The sequence below is a fragment of the Malus sylvestris genome, chromosome 15 (genome assembly GCF_916048215.2).
Source record: "Malus sylvestris chromosome 15, drMalSylv7.2, whole genome shotgun sequence".
In the NCBI taxonomy this organism is placed as follows: Eukaryota; Viridiplantae; Streptophyta; class Magnoliopsida; order Rosales; family Rosaceae; genus Malus; species Malus sylvestris.
Window position 1 is genome coordinate 41,175,319 of NC_062274.1, and position 14,358 is coordinate 41,189,676.

At 37.8% G+C, this 14,358-nt stretch overlaps 1 protein-coding gene across 1 annotated transcript; it reads left to right on the plus strand.

Annotated features, from left to right (window-relative positions):
- The first annotated feature begins 3,872 nt into the window (after positions 1-3,872).
- On the plus strand, positions 3,873-5,436 carry LOC126602976 (uncharacterized mitochondrial protein AtMg00810-like). The gene is made up of 3 exons (XM_050269765.1): positions 3,873-4,047; positions 4,429-4,760; positions 4,834-5,436. The coding sequence occupies exons 1-3, from the start codon at positions 3,873-3,875 to the stop codon at positions 5,434-5,436; spliced, it is 1,110 nt and encodes a 369-aa protein (XP_050125722.1).
- Positions 5,437-14,358: the final 8,922 nt, after the last annotated feature.

Sequence of the window (14,358 nt, forward strand, 5' to 3'; positions counted from 1 at the left end):
GTTACACAACTAAATGACGTAGTTAGCTTATTAGCTATTTGGCTTGCACACCATGTAGGCTAAGTAGCTTTTAGGGTCAATAAAAGTTCATGGCCATGGAGAGACAAATCCCACAAAATCATAAAGGCTTCATAGTATCTTCCTTTTTTTGTAAGTCAGCATGCCATTAATTTGCACAGGTCCCTCCATTAAGAAACAAAATTCTTGGCCACAACTCTCGGCCAAAAGCTACCATAACATTTTTCTAGCCATTGAGGATGCTGCTTGTTGGCTCCCCATTTGTTGACAATGGTATGCACGTCCGAATGATTAAGAAAATAATTGATCTTTATGTTTTTTTAACAAGCGAAAATAAAAAGTGGCTGAACCATAATGAAGAGGACAACAACACTTTATTTTAAGCCCATACTTTCTTATTCCATCATCTTTTAAACTTATTTTGTCCCAAGCTGAGTAACAATCATCTCTAAGTATTACTGATTTCATCAAATATTTTTTATTTCACCATATGTTTTGGATTCCTAGCTCTAAATGCATTGGTGTTGGATTTGGCTAATGTTTTTTTAAGGATAATCTACTAATAATGTACTAAAATATAGACGGTGCAGATCGTTGAAAAGGTGAGCCTTACAAAAGAATTGGAAAACATCAGCTTGAGCTGCCAATATCACAGCACACACAAACAACAGCAGTGCCATTTTTTCGGTAATTTCTTGTTTTTCAAAATCAATGCGGAGTTGGAATTTTTTTTATGCTTACCAGAAAATTCACAAATTGCTTGCTCTTTGCTCCCAACGAATGCTTACGCAAATATTTGTGATGAGAAAGAAAAGTCCACGTACCCATATTTATAGTTGTTTCAACAATGAATGAATAAGCAGTATCCCATTCATTGTTGGAATCCTAAAGGAATAAATCTCCCAAGCTAATTTGCATGTGGTTTAATATAAATACATGCAGCCCATCATTGAAAGGGTAATGCAATTGAAGTGAAACCTTGAGTGTACTTAAGTTTTACATGGTATATAAGCCCTAGCAATCTAACGACACATATCCTCTCTTTTTTCCATGGCTGATTCTAGCAATGGTGCTGCAACCCCAACCCCACAAATTCCACCATGAACCCCTTTTCTTCCTTAACTACAGTTGTGAACATTAAGTTGGATTGGACCAACTATCCTTTATGCCTCAGATTTTACATATTCTCAAGAGTCAGGACCTGATGAATACATCGATGAGACCATTGTTTGCCCTCCCAAACAACTTTCTGGAAGTGTAACTACCAATCCTGCGTACACAACATGGGTGCAACACGATCAAATGATACTAAGCTGGATTAATGGCTCTCTCACGCTATCTGTGCTCTTGGTCGTGGCCAGCAACAGGACCTCTCGTGCGTACCTGGGAGGCTCTCGAGCAACTTATGCCTCTATGTCCTAGAATCGCATCTTGTTTCTGCAGAATGAATTTATGCAAACAAAAAAAGGTGATTTGTCGATTGCTGATTATCTTGATAAGATGAATGATATTTCTGATAACCTTACCCTAGTTGGCAAACTTGTGGATGATGATGAACTTGTCCAGATTATCTTGAACAATCTTGGGCCTACTTATGAGGTGACAGTGAACGTTGCTCAGGCACATGATACTCCAATCATGTACTCTACGTTTGAGGTGCTCTTACTGACAACAGATAGGAGAATGACTGAGCAAACTGCTCCACTCATGGAGGCTGCTCCTGTTAATGCGTTTGTAACTACAAGAGGTCGTGGTGGACGACTTCGTGGAAATGGACGAGGAATGTTTCCGTCTGGTCATGGTGGTGCTGCTGGAAACCAACGAGTTTTAAATCCCTGCAACAATAATAACAACAACAATGTGAGACCTAGTTTTGCCTGCAATGGTGAAAAGTTCAATAGTGTAGGAGAAAGGATTACATGCCAAATTTGTGGAAAACAAGGGCATCCTACTCTAGATTGCTACCATAGAATGAATGCTGCGTATGAAGGTAGAATCCCAGCCAAGAGACTTACTGCCATGGCCACATCTCCAATCACTCTTAACAGACAAAACAATGGGCAGTGGTTGCTCGATACTGGTGCCAACGCACATGTCACTCCTGACATTTAGAATTTGGTTAATCCTAAGATGTCCGACTGCCTCCACAAATATTTCCAACGCACATGATTTTGGAATTTCTATTTCTCATCTTGGTTCAAATAAATTACAAACTAAATCTTGCTCATTTGAATTAAAAGATATCCTAATATGTCACACTGCCTCCACATATTATTTATGCCCATAGATTTACCCTAAACAATCACTACCACATACTTATTTTCCCTTATTTTTTCCTTGTGAAGGACCTCAAGACCTGGAAAACGCTTTTCCACGAGAGATGTGAGAATGGCTTATACCCATTGTTAGGTGGTGGTGGATAGTTTAATTACCCTATTTCAGTGTGTGTAGGCATTCGAGTCTCGACTCAGAAATGGCATTCACGCCTTGGTCATCCTGCCTTGTCTATTGTCAAGTTATTAATTTCAAATAAGAAAGTACCAATTTTTGGTGCTTCCAATGTAACGTTTTGTCAGTCATGTCCCTTAGGAAATAGTACTAAATTACCTTTCAATATTTTGGAGTTTGTTTCTCAATTTCCTTTACAACTTTTGCATTCCGATGTTTGGTGTTCTCCAGTTAATATAGTTGAAGGTTTTCGTTATTATGTGTTGTTTGTGGATGATTATTCTAGATATTCTTGGATTTTTCCAATGAAAAATAAATTTGAAGTATTTGAAATATTTGTGAAGTTTAAAGCACAGGTCGAAAACATGTTTAACAGTTCAATCAAGACTCTTCAATGTGATGAAGGAGGTGAGTATAAAAGTCATGTCTTTCAAATTTATCTTGCAACTCAAGGCATTTCACAAAGATTTTCGTGTCCAAAACACCCTAAACAAAATGGTATTGCGGAAAGAAAACATCGTAACATTGTTGAGACTAGTATTGTCATGCTTTCTCATGCACATATTCCAAATAAATACTGGGTGGATGCTTGTTTAACAGCTACTTATTTAATCAATAGGTTGACAAGTCGTGCTTTGTCCCATAAGTCACCGTATGAAAAATTGTTTGACAAAGTTCCAAAATATGAAACTATTAAAGTGTTTAGCTGTCAATGTTATCCTTGTTTAGTGCCTTATGCACAAAATAAACTCCAACAAAAGTCAAAACCATGTGTGTTTTTAGGTTACTCACTTAATCATCAAGGGTACAAATGCTTGGACTTGTCCACGAGACGAATATATTTTTCTTGCCATGTCCTATTCGATGAGGACACTTTTCCATTTAAGGAACTCACATCTTCCCTAGAGAGTGTTGGACACACAGGTAGTATTACTTCCCCTGACTTATTGTTTACTTTTCCAATTTTATCTCCATCAACACAGGCCAATTCATTACCTCTTACTCAGCCTTTAGAGTCCCTAACTCAACCAAATACGATCACATCCAATATTCCTAATCCTAATCCTAATCCTAATTCAAATCACCTACTCGCAGCCACTACCTTACCCGATCCCTTAGACACGCCAGCCATAATGCCTTTACAAAACTCTAGGCCTACCAACCCATATTCAAATGAGCAAGAGGCAGTACAGTCTCTTGATATGCACCAATCTGTGTCAGTTGATAATCACGGTGCTACTTCCTCAAATCAACATCCAGTGCAACCACAAAGAATGACTACTCGCTTATAATCTAGCATTTAAAAACGTAATCCTAAATATGCTTTGCATGTTAACACTAATCATTCTTAAGTTGAACCAACCTGTTTTAGTCAGGCCATTAAGCAACAGGAATGGAGGAATGCTATGGTTCAAGAGTTCAACGGATTCCAGCAATGTGGTACCTGGAAACTTGTTCCATATCATCCACAAATGAACTTGCTGCCTAACAAATGGGTATTCAAGATTAAAAAACGTGCAGATGGCTCGGTTGAAAGGCATAAGGCAAGATTCGTTGCAAATGGGTTTCATCTGAAGCCTGGTATTGATTATACATAAACATTCAGCCTTGTGGTGAAGCACAGCACCATAAGGCTTGTTCTCAGTCTTGCAGTTTCCAAAAAGTGGCACATCAAATAATTGGATGTACAAAATGCGTTCTTGCATGGATTTTTGAATGAGGAAGTGTATATGCGACAACTTGCAAGTTTTATTGATAAGCACTACGCTAATTATATATGCAAATTGCAAAGGAGTATATATGGCTTGAAACAAGCTCCTCGCGCTTGGTTTCATCGATTTTCAGAATTTTTGCTCCAATTAGGGTTTCAAGCATCCACTTGTGATTACAGTTTATTTGTTTACAATCACAAAGGTATTTACTTGATACTTTAGACATATGTGGACGATATTTTGTTGACAGGAAATAGTTCACAACAAATGGCTCACTTAATCAAAAAGCTGGGAACTTTGTTTTCCATGAAGGATTTGGGTCCACTTAATTATTTTCTAGGAGTTGAGGTAAAATATGTGGATGATCAGATGCATTTGAGTCAAGCTAAGTATGCATTGGATTTGTTGCAGCATACCAAATTCTTGGATGCCAAACCAATTTCAACTCGTGTTCCTTGTGGCCATAAATTAAGTGCTTATGATGGTGAGCCATATGACAGTCCCGACTTGTATCGAAGTGTTGTTGGAGCACTTAAGTGTCTTACCATCACGAGACCCGATCTTTCTTCCGCTGTGAACCAGGTATGTTAGTTCATGCACTCTCCAAAGAATACACATTGGACAACCTTCAAAAGGATACTTCGTTTATGTTAAGGCCATGTACAACCATGGCCTTCTGTACAAACCTGGTACTACACATCTCATGGCATTTTTGAATGCTGATTATACTGGGAATCCTGACACTTGGCATTCCACTGGTGGTTTCTGCATTTACTTAGGCTCTAACCTTGTGTCCTGGAGCTCTAAGAAACAAAAAACGGTGTCTCGCTCGAGTTCAGAAGCTGAGTACTGGCAACTGGCTTACATAGCTGCAGAACTATCATGGCTAAGGTCTCTTTTTCGCAACTTACATTTACATCTTATATGTCCAACAATTTGGTGCGACAATATATCGTCCATTGCCCTAGCTTCAAACCCTGTGTTTCATTCAAGAACGAAGCATTTGGAAGTCGATTATCATTATGTTTGTGAGAAGGTGGTTCGTGGCCAGTTAGTGGTGAATTATATTTGTTCTCAAGATCAGATTGCTGACTTGTTCACTGAAGAACTGTCTTCTACGCAATTCAAACTCCTAGTCTCCAAGCTTACAGTTGTCTCTCCGCCCGTTAGCTTGTGGGGGGATGTTAGACCAAGTCATAGTCTGCGCGCGTCTTCAAGAGTTTGTGATCAAGTCGAAGTGTTATCCAACAAGAGTTAGTTTAGCTTAAGACTCTTTCAAATATTTCTTTACGTGTAATTCAAAGTTTAATCATTCTGTTGTAACTTTGATGTTCAAATAGCCTTGTAAATAGGGATTTCAATGTCCTGATGTAATCTCCCAAGCTTCAATAGGTTGTTTGACATTAGCTTCAATTTTTTTGCGATTATCTGCGATGGTTTCAACGACAACACTATCATCAGGGTTTTTTTTTTTTTTTTTTTTTTTTTTTTTTTTTTATGATGGTCATCATCTAACCAAAACTTGTAGCCAAACACTATTTTTAACTCCATAAGGGTATTTTTGTATTTTCAAAACTTATATCATGACTGTTAGGGTTTTTTTTTTTTGTCACGGAGGAAGGCTTGTGAAATGATTTTAAAACGTTTGGGGGTGTCTGTGATATGTTGAAAAACTGAGGCAGTTTTGTGAAAACACAAAAAATCTCAGGGGGTGTACGTGTAATTAACCCTATATAGAATACACACAACTAATAGCAACGTTTTCTCCTGTCTTTAATATTTTACCTTCACTTATTACAATAGTAATTTTTTCTTCATATTTTTTTTTTCCGTTTCTTCATGCAACTTGATTTAGGGTGGAGTGGACAAGTGAGGTTCGTATAAAAAATATATATTCTTTTATCTTGAATAAAAAAAATTATTATAGTACTGATTTAATGACATAATTTGAGATTCATAAAAGAAACAAATAAAAAAACAAGTTTGTAGTGTTTTTTCTCCTCAATCAAAATAGTTTGAGATATTGGCGAGAAATAAATAGTTTAAGATCCCCTCCCCTTATTATTTATTAATGTAGATTTCGTACTCAAAATAATAACGGGAAAATACCCCATCAGCCAATCTTCTGCTTTCAAATTAAGCATGCTAGCTGATGATCCATATTGAAATGTCTTCAATACTCCATGAACCCATCCTTACATAAATTTCTTGATTGCGTCAAATAGTGTATGCTCTTTCTTTGTCCATCAAAACATCTTATGCACGTCAGTAAAAGCTTAAAATAGAGTCTTGTTTATGTGTAATGTTGACCCAACAGACTTAGCTTAGTCTCCACAAATTTTATAGGCCCAGCTTAAAAAATAAACAAAAATAGAATCTATTATCTGCTCATTATTCTTTTGATGAAGATCGGTGGTGATGTTAAAGGACAGAACTTGAATTGGAATTTTGGTATTCTATTCTTCCTTTATCTTTGTCAAGAAATCATGCATCTTCACAAGAAATCATGCGTCTACAAGAAAATTTTGCTTTTCTTGATATGCATATTTTGTTATTTTCGCATTTTATGAAGTTTTTGGATACCAAGCACAGAAGAAAACGTTATGTAATTTATTTCATTAATTAAAAGAACATGTAAATGAGAAGAAAAAAAACTTATTAGATGGCTGGCACCGACCGAAGAAAACTTTGTGCATATTGTAATTTGTATTCTAAGATTGAATTATCAAGGACCCCCATATCCATGCAAATTTTGTGGTGTACTTGAAACATGATTATGTGACATTACTATTTCGCTCAAACTATAATATGTGAAGTTATTTATTTTAAATATACCATAGAAAATGAAATTACTCAATGTCGTTCACTCTTATTATGTTGAAGTATAATTATTGGAAGATATTGGAGTGATGGGAAGATATGCATGGGAACTCTATGGAGTGACTGATGGACCTACTTGTCATGGGTATGGTCACAGTAATGGCTCCCTCAAATTAAGGATTAGTTGACTTGTTGATATGTTTTTTAGTTGTTTGATGAAATCTCTTGATTTAAGGATGTTGATAGCTTTAGGGTTTAGGGAATGGTTGCTTGTAATCGGTTCCCTTTCCTCTCTTCCCTATATATCCTGCCGTGTCCTTTCATTCATCCATCTATGAAAAATATAATTCAAACAAACTTAAAATTCAACATGGTATTAGAGCAGGTTTTGTAACCTGCCTCTAGCCATTATTCTTTCTGTTGCATCCTTCCTTCAACCTTAAGCCATGGCTGAGGAAGATTCAGTAAATATTGAGGGTGACAACTCGCATACCTCTCCTTCAAATTTCTCAGACATTGAGATTAACACAAATCATCATTTGTGTTCAGCCTTGCTGAATGAGTACAACTACCTACCGTGGTCTCATGCAGTTTCACTTGCCCTAGGAGGAAAAGAAAAGCTTGATTTTATAAATGGAATCATCGAAGCTCTTGAAATCAACTCACCAACTTATGAGGTTTGGCTATGCAAATATCAGCTCGTTATGTCTTTATTTCTCAATACTATGGAGAAGCATGTTGCAGAAATATTCAGTTACTCGGAATCCTCACGAGATTTGTGGAACTCAGTGAAGGACATGTATGGAAACCAAAACAACTATGCAAGAGTGTTTCAACTAAAGAAAGACATTGCAAGTGTTCAATGTCACATCTCGACCCAGGGCGGATCACTTCCCGGGCCCGTTCCATCACTGTAGCACGATATTGTCCGTTCTTACCATTCCCTCACGGTTTTGTTTATGGGAACTCACGAGCAACTTCCCAGTGGGTCACCCATCCTAGGAGTGCTCTGGCCTCCTTCTCGCTTAACTTCGGAGTTCCTACGGAACCCGAAGCCAGTGAGCTCCCAAAAGGCCTTGTGCTAGGTAGGGATACGAATATACATTTAAGGATCGCTCCCCTGGGCGATGTGGGATGTTACATTCAACAAGAAGGGAAGTCCTTTGTGCAACATCTTGGCAGCCTGAAAACTATGTGGAATGAAATGGATGCATATCTTCCACACATCACAGATGCAAGTATCCTACCAAAAAGAGGTGAGAAAGACAAGATATACGAACTTCTGAGAAGCTTAAGTTCTGAGTATAAGGATCTTAGAAACCACATACTTATGAGCCAAGAACTGCCAAGCTTTAAAAGTGTGTGTGCTACTGTCCAACGTGAAGAAGCTAGAAAGAAAGCTATGAATGGTGAGACAAGTTTAAGGTCAACTGAAGCTCGAGCCTATCTGTAAACCAAAAAATATATAAGGGTAAGAATACTTATCTCAAGTGTACCTACTGTGATGGTGTTGGTCATATGAAAGAAAAATGCTAAATCCTTAATCCCGAGTTGAAGCCAAAATTCACCAATGAAGGGAAGATAATTCCATCAAGCCACTTTAAGAGTCAACAGGCAGCAAACTTCACCTTTGAGGTCTCTCTTGGATCCATGGACTTCACTACAAATCCTATGACTCTTATAAACGAGTTTGTTGCGTACCTGCAAATCAAGGGGCATAAGAATGCTGCATCAACCTCTCAAACTGAGGATGGAGGACACACTGCCATGCTAAGGCAGTTTGCAGGATTCCTTGCAAATAGCATATCTACAACGCATGAAAAAGCCTCAGGTATACTCAAAGTTTTCTCCACTGCTTTACAAACAAGCACTGAACATGATTGTTAGATTGTTGACTCTGGTGCTACTGACCACATAACAAACAAACTTTCAAATTTACATGTTTTTCAAGCATTCAAAAAACCTTCACTAGTGTCAGTTGCAAATGGAAAAAATGTGTCAGTTTTGGGTAAGGGAAAAGCTAGTATATTCACAAATAGTAATGAGTCATTAGCCCTTTATGTTCCCTCATTTCCTTTCCAATTACTTTCAATAGGAAAGATTACAAACTCCTTAAATTGTCATGCCATTTTCTCACCAAACAAGGTTATTTTTCAGGATATCATCACCAAGAAGATGATTAGTGAAGGATTCCTTCTTAATGGTCTTTACTACGTGTGCAAATATTATGTCATGCCTAGAGCCTTTCAAGCCAGACCCGAGCATTTTGAACATCAACAACTATGGCACCAAAGACTTGCTCACCCATCTGAACTTGTGTTGTTAAAACTGTTTCCCATGTTTTGTTAGTCATCACTTAAATGTGAAACATGTCATTTTTCAAAGTCTGTTAGACTACCTTTTGGCACTTCTGCTTTTAAGACATGTAAACCATTTGAGATGGTACACACTGATGTTTGGGGACCTACAATTGAATCAATGGATGGTTATAAATTTTTTGTCATATTTGTTGATGATTTCACTCATACCACCTTTATATACCTTATGAAATCAAAAAGTGAGGTTTTCTACATATTCAAAGATTTCCATAACCTTGTACAAACTCAACACAACTCAACCATTAAGATACTTAGGTTGGGCAATGGCACTAAGTTTCTATTCAATAACATGGTTTAGTACTTGAGTTCACAAGGGATCATTCACCAAACTAGTTGTGTAGGAACACCTCAACAAAATGGGGTATCAGAAAGAAAGAATAGATACCTACTTGAAAAAACTCGAGCATTAATGTTGCACATGAATGTTCCCAAGAGATATTGGTCACATGTTGTTCTCACTGCTACCTATATAATCAATAGACTTCCAAGTAAAGTATTAGGGTTCAAAATTCCACATGAAACCTTACACAATAAGGCAGTCAACTTGGCCCATTTTAAAACCTTTGGTTGCAACTGCTTTATTCATGTGCAAGCACCTAATCGTGACAAGTTGGAAGCTAGAGCAATGAAGTGTATCTTTGTTGGATACTCACCAACTCAGAAAGGAAACAAATGTGTTGATCCTATCATGAAGAAGTGTATTATGTCTAGGGATGTTCGTTTTGATGAAACGGTACCCTACTATAAAAGAAAAGGGACTCATAATGATGAAAGTGAGACCTTGAGTGATTTGTTTCCCATACCAAGAGTGACTGATCACGATACTTTAGAAAAGGATCACCTTTTTTATTGTCAAAACATTGAAGAAGTTCAAGCTGACTTGATTCCAAGTGTGAACCAACTACACTCTTCATCCATTAGTGAGCATGTAAGTGAAGTGCAAGCAAGCTCAACCCCTTCACAGTCAACCACACCTCAAGAGACTAGGAGATATCCCATTCGAACAAGAAAGCCACCGGTCAAGTTGGTGGACTATGTTACTTATGCCTCAAGGCATCCCCTCACTAAGACTTTGAATTACAACTGTTTTTCAAATTCTCATACTGCGCTTCTCACTGAAGTTGCCAAAAATGTTGAACCTAGCACTTTTCAGGAAGCTAATCAATCTTCTCAGTGGAGGAAGGCAATGTCAAAGGAATTACAAGCCTTGAATGACAACAAAACCTGGAGTTTTGTTCATTTACTTCCTGGCAAGAAAGTTGTTGGTAGCAAGTGGATATTCAAAGTGAAATTCAAAGCTGATGGCTCGATCAAAAGGCATAAAGCCAGATTGGTTGCACGTGGATTCACTCAAATCTTTGGAGTGGATTACAAAGAAACCTTTGTTCCAGTAGCCAAGAAGAACACTGTCATAGTTCTTTTATCTGTGGTAGTTAATCATGGATGGTCAATATATCAAATGGATGTAAAAAATGCATTTATCCATAGAGAATTGCAAGAGGAAGTGTACATGCAACCACCACCAGGTTATGGTCAAGCTCAAAAATGGTATGGTATGCAAGCTTCACAAGGCTATTTACGGTCTAAAGCAATCTCCAAAAGCTTGGTATGCCAAGCTTAGCTCAGTTTTGGAAAGGGCTGGTTTTCTCAGAAGTAATGCAAATTCCTCTCTATTTGTTCAAACTGACATAAGAGGAAGGTTGATGATTCTTATCTATGTGGATGATCATATAATCATAGGTGACAATGCAACTGAGATTACAGCCTTAAAGCAATCTCTACATAGGACCTTTGCCATCAAAGATCTTGGGAGGCTGAAGTATTTTCTTGGCATAGAAATGGCTACTTTTTCCAAAGGATTGTTCCTAAATCAAAGAAAATATGTAGCTGATCTTCTCAAGAAGACAAATCTACTTGATTGCAAACCTGCAGCCTCTCCAATTGATGGCAAACTCAAGCTTACCATGGATGGGGAAGCTCTTCATAATGTGAGTTATTATCAAAGACTAGTTGTTAAGCTAATTTACCTCACTATCACTCGTCCTGATATTACCTACGCAGTGGGGATAGTTAGTTAGTTTATGCATTCTCCCACCTTTGATCATCTCAACGTTGTTAAACGGATTCTTCGTTATATTAAAAGGTTCATTGGGAGAGGAATTCTCATGCAAAATAACCAATCTACAAGCATAAATGGTTATACTGATGCTGATTGGGCAGGCAATGTCATTGATAGAAGGTCCACTACAAGTTATTGCACATTTGTGGGAAGCAATATTGTAACCTGGAAAAGCAAGAAGCAACAGGTCATTGCTCGATCAATTGCAAAAGCTGAGTATCGTGCAATGGCAGCCATTGCATATGAGCTTATTTGGCTCAAAGGACTTCTATCTAATTTAGGGTTTTATTGTTCCAACTCTATGCCTCTCATGTGTGACAATCAGGCAGCCATGCACATTGCTGTTAATCCTGTCTTCCATGAAAGAACGAAGCATATAGAGGTGGATTGTCATTTTGTTCGATCTTAGGTTCAATCTCAGGTCATTCACACCGTGTTCACTCGCAGTCATGATCAATTGGCTGATCTATTCACTAAAGCTCTGCAATCTGCTCAATTGCATCGTCTTTTAGGCAAGCTTGGCTCGATCAATCCCCTCGATCCAATTTGAAAGGGGTTGTTGAAGTATAATTATTGGAAGTTATTGGAAGATATTGGAGTCATGGGAAAATATGCATGGGGACTCTATAGAGTGACTGATGGACCTAGTTGTCATGGGTATGGTCCCCGTAATGGCTCCCTCAAATTAAGGATTAGTTGACTTGTTGATATGTTTTTTAGTTGTTTGATGAAATCCTTTGATTTAAGGATGTTGATAGCTTTAGGGTTTACCTAGTTGTTAAAGTTGTTTAGGTGATGGTTGCTTGTAACCGGTTCCCTTTCCTCTCTTCCCTATATATCATGTTGTGTCCTTTCATTCATCCATCTATGAAAAATATAATTCAAACAAACTTAAAATTCAACATATTATAACATATATGTGAAATAACATATCACGTGACTTGTGCTCTTGATACCCACAAAAATATCTCTTCGATTTAGACTTATGCTAACCTTTACATCCAACTCGGACTTTTGGCCATCTCTGAGAGTTTGGGGGCCCTGTGGGAAATATATAAAATGGCCAGTTTTCCAAACAAAAGTAGGATAATGTATTGATGCTAAAAAGCAATAACTTAAATTAAAACAAACTTTAGGACTCGTTGATTGTGAGTTTACAAATGTCATTAAAGACTAAGTAAAAAGAGTTACAAACATAACATTCACTAAATAATCAAAAGCAATTAAATCTAAAACAATCAAACAAGAAAAATAGCTCCAAAAACTCTTACTTTAAGTTTCACTAAATATATAGCATTATTATATAATAAAACAAAATTTGTTTTTTTATGGTGTTGTTATTAGCACTCCAAAGATCTAATTGTGTACTCCCAATTTTTATATGTAGAAAGAAAAAAAATTACAATTATAAGAAGTGCACAATGAGTGTAACAACTCATCCCCAATTATTAAGGTTTTTACAATTTTAATACGTGAATTCACGAAAATGTCCTTTGAGGCAAAGACGTTGACTTTTGTTGATTGCCTTGTCGTGTCACGTAAGATTCGTTTTCTTGGCGTATGGGCGCAAACAGAACGCAATTTGGAGTTATAACGAAGGAGATATTAACGTTTAAAGTTGGGGGCATTTTAGTAAATTAATTAATTTCAAGAAAGCTCCAGATTTTTGGAGCAAAATCTGGAAAGCCACGTGTGTGGCCCAGATTAAAAGGAAGAAAAGATGGGTTGTGGAAATGATAGATAAAGGAGAGAAAATAGGGGCGGGACGCCCATTCAGAAGAGGAGAAAGAAGAGAGTAACCAATGGGAGAGGAAAGAAAGGAGAGAATGGGAGAAGGAGAGGAACCTGCTGGGTTCCCCTTGACCCGTACCCGACCAGGCAGCATCCATGCTTTCCGATGCCATTAAGGCAATTTTTCTGGTGAATCACATCCTACCACCACTACCAAACATCTACCCGACCTCCCTTCATTCATTTCCACGCAAAAATCCACCTAGATTGACCCTGTGGGTTCCGAAGGTGTCACGACGGAGATCCGCCCATCGTGAAAGCATCGTCGACAATTACCACCATCGAACCACTCACCTTGAACCCAGGAACAAAGACCAAACAAGTTTGGAGGTATCGGAGTTCGAATCGAGGTCGAATCAAAGCACACCCAAATCTAGGGTTCCGACAGGTTTTCGTGAAATTTGGGATTTTTCCAGCCAAATTGGACTTGGCCATAGGTATAAAACTTTCTCTACTCAGTGAGATCTTCATTTCTTTGAAGTTTGAGAATTTTTAGCAATAGTTAATTTTTCCGGAGAGTCGGGGCCACCAACCGCCGTCTACGTAGGCACGGGGCGGCAGCGCGAGGGCCTAGGCATCACCTGACCTTCCTAAGCTAAGTTTGATACCCCAATTCCATATGTGAAGTTAGATTGATGAAATCTCATCATTTGAGCATAGTTTTGATAGGATCCGCCACTTGATTATTATAGCAATCGACGATCCGACCGTTGGATCATCACTAAAGTTTAATACGTTATAGTACATAATATATGAGAATCATAGGAACTTATGGATAGTAATCCGATGTACGGATCTTTCCAAATTGGATTTGTAAGTTCATAAAATAAAATGTTGACCGCCACTTGAATTTACAATTGGTGGAGATCCAACCGTTGGATTGTAATGAAACTTTAGTATGAAGTTTTAAGCATAATGTGGATCTTTGGAAGTTACAAATAAAAAATATATGGTGCAGATCTTTCGGATCAAGTTACGTCAAGTTATGGACCCTACCGTCGATCTTTGACCGACGGTTGACTTTTGTTCAATGGGTCTCAAATCATTTTAGAACATCCTTGGGGATGTGTTT

Coding starts and splice junctions, on each gene's coding strand:
- LOC126602976 (XM_050269765.1), top strand. CDS start 3,873: ATGGTTCAAGAGTTCAACGGATTCCAGCAATGTGGTACCTGGAAACTT. Junction 4,048..4,428: donor TGGGTTTCATCTGAAGCCTG/GTATTGATTATA, acceptor TTTTGTTGACAG/GAAATAGTTCACAACAAATG. Junction 4,761..4,833: donor TTTCTTCCGCTGTGAACCAG/GTATGTTAGTTC, acceptor GTTTATGTTAAG/GCCATGTACAACCATGGCCT.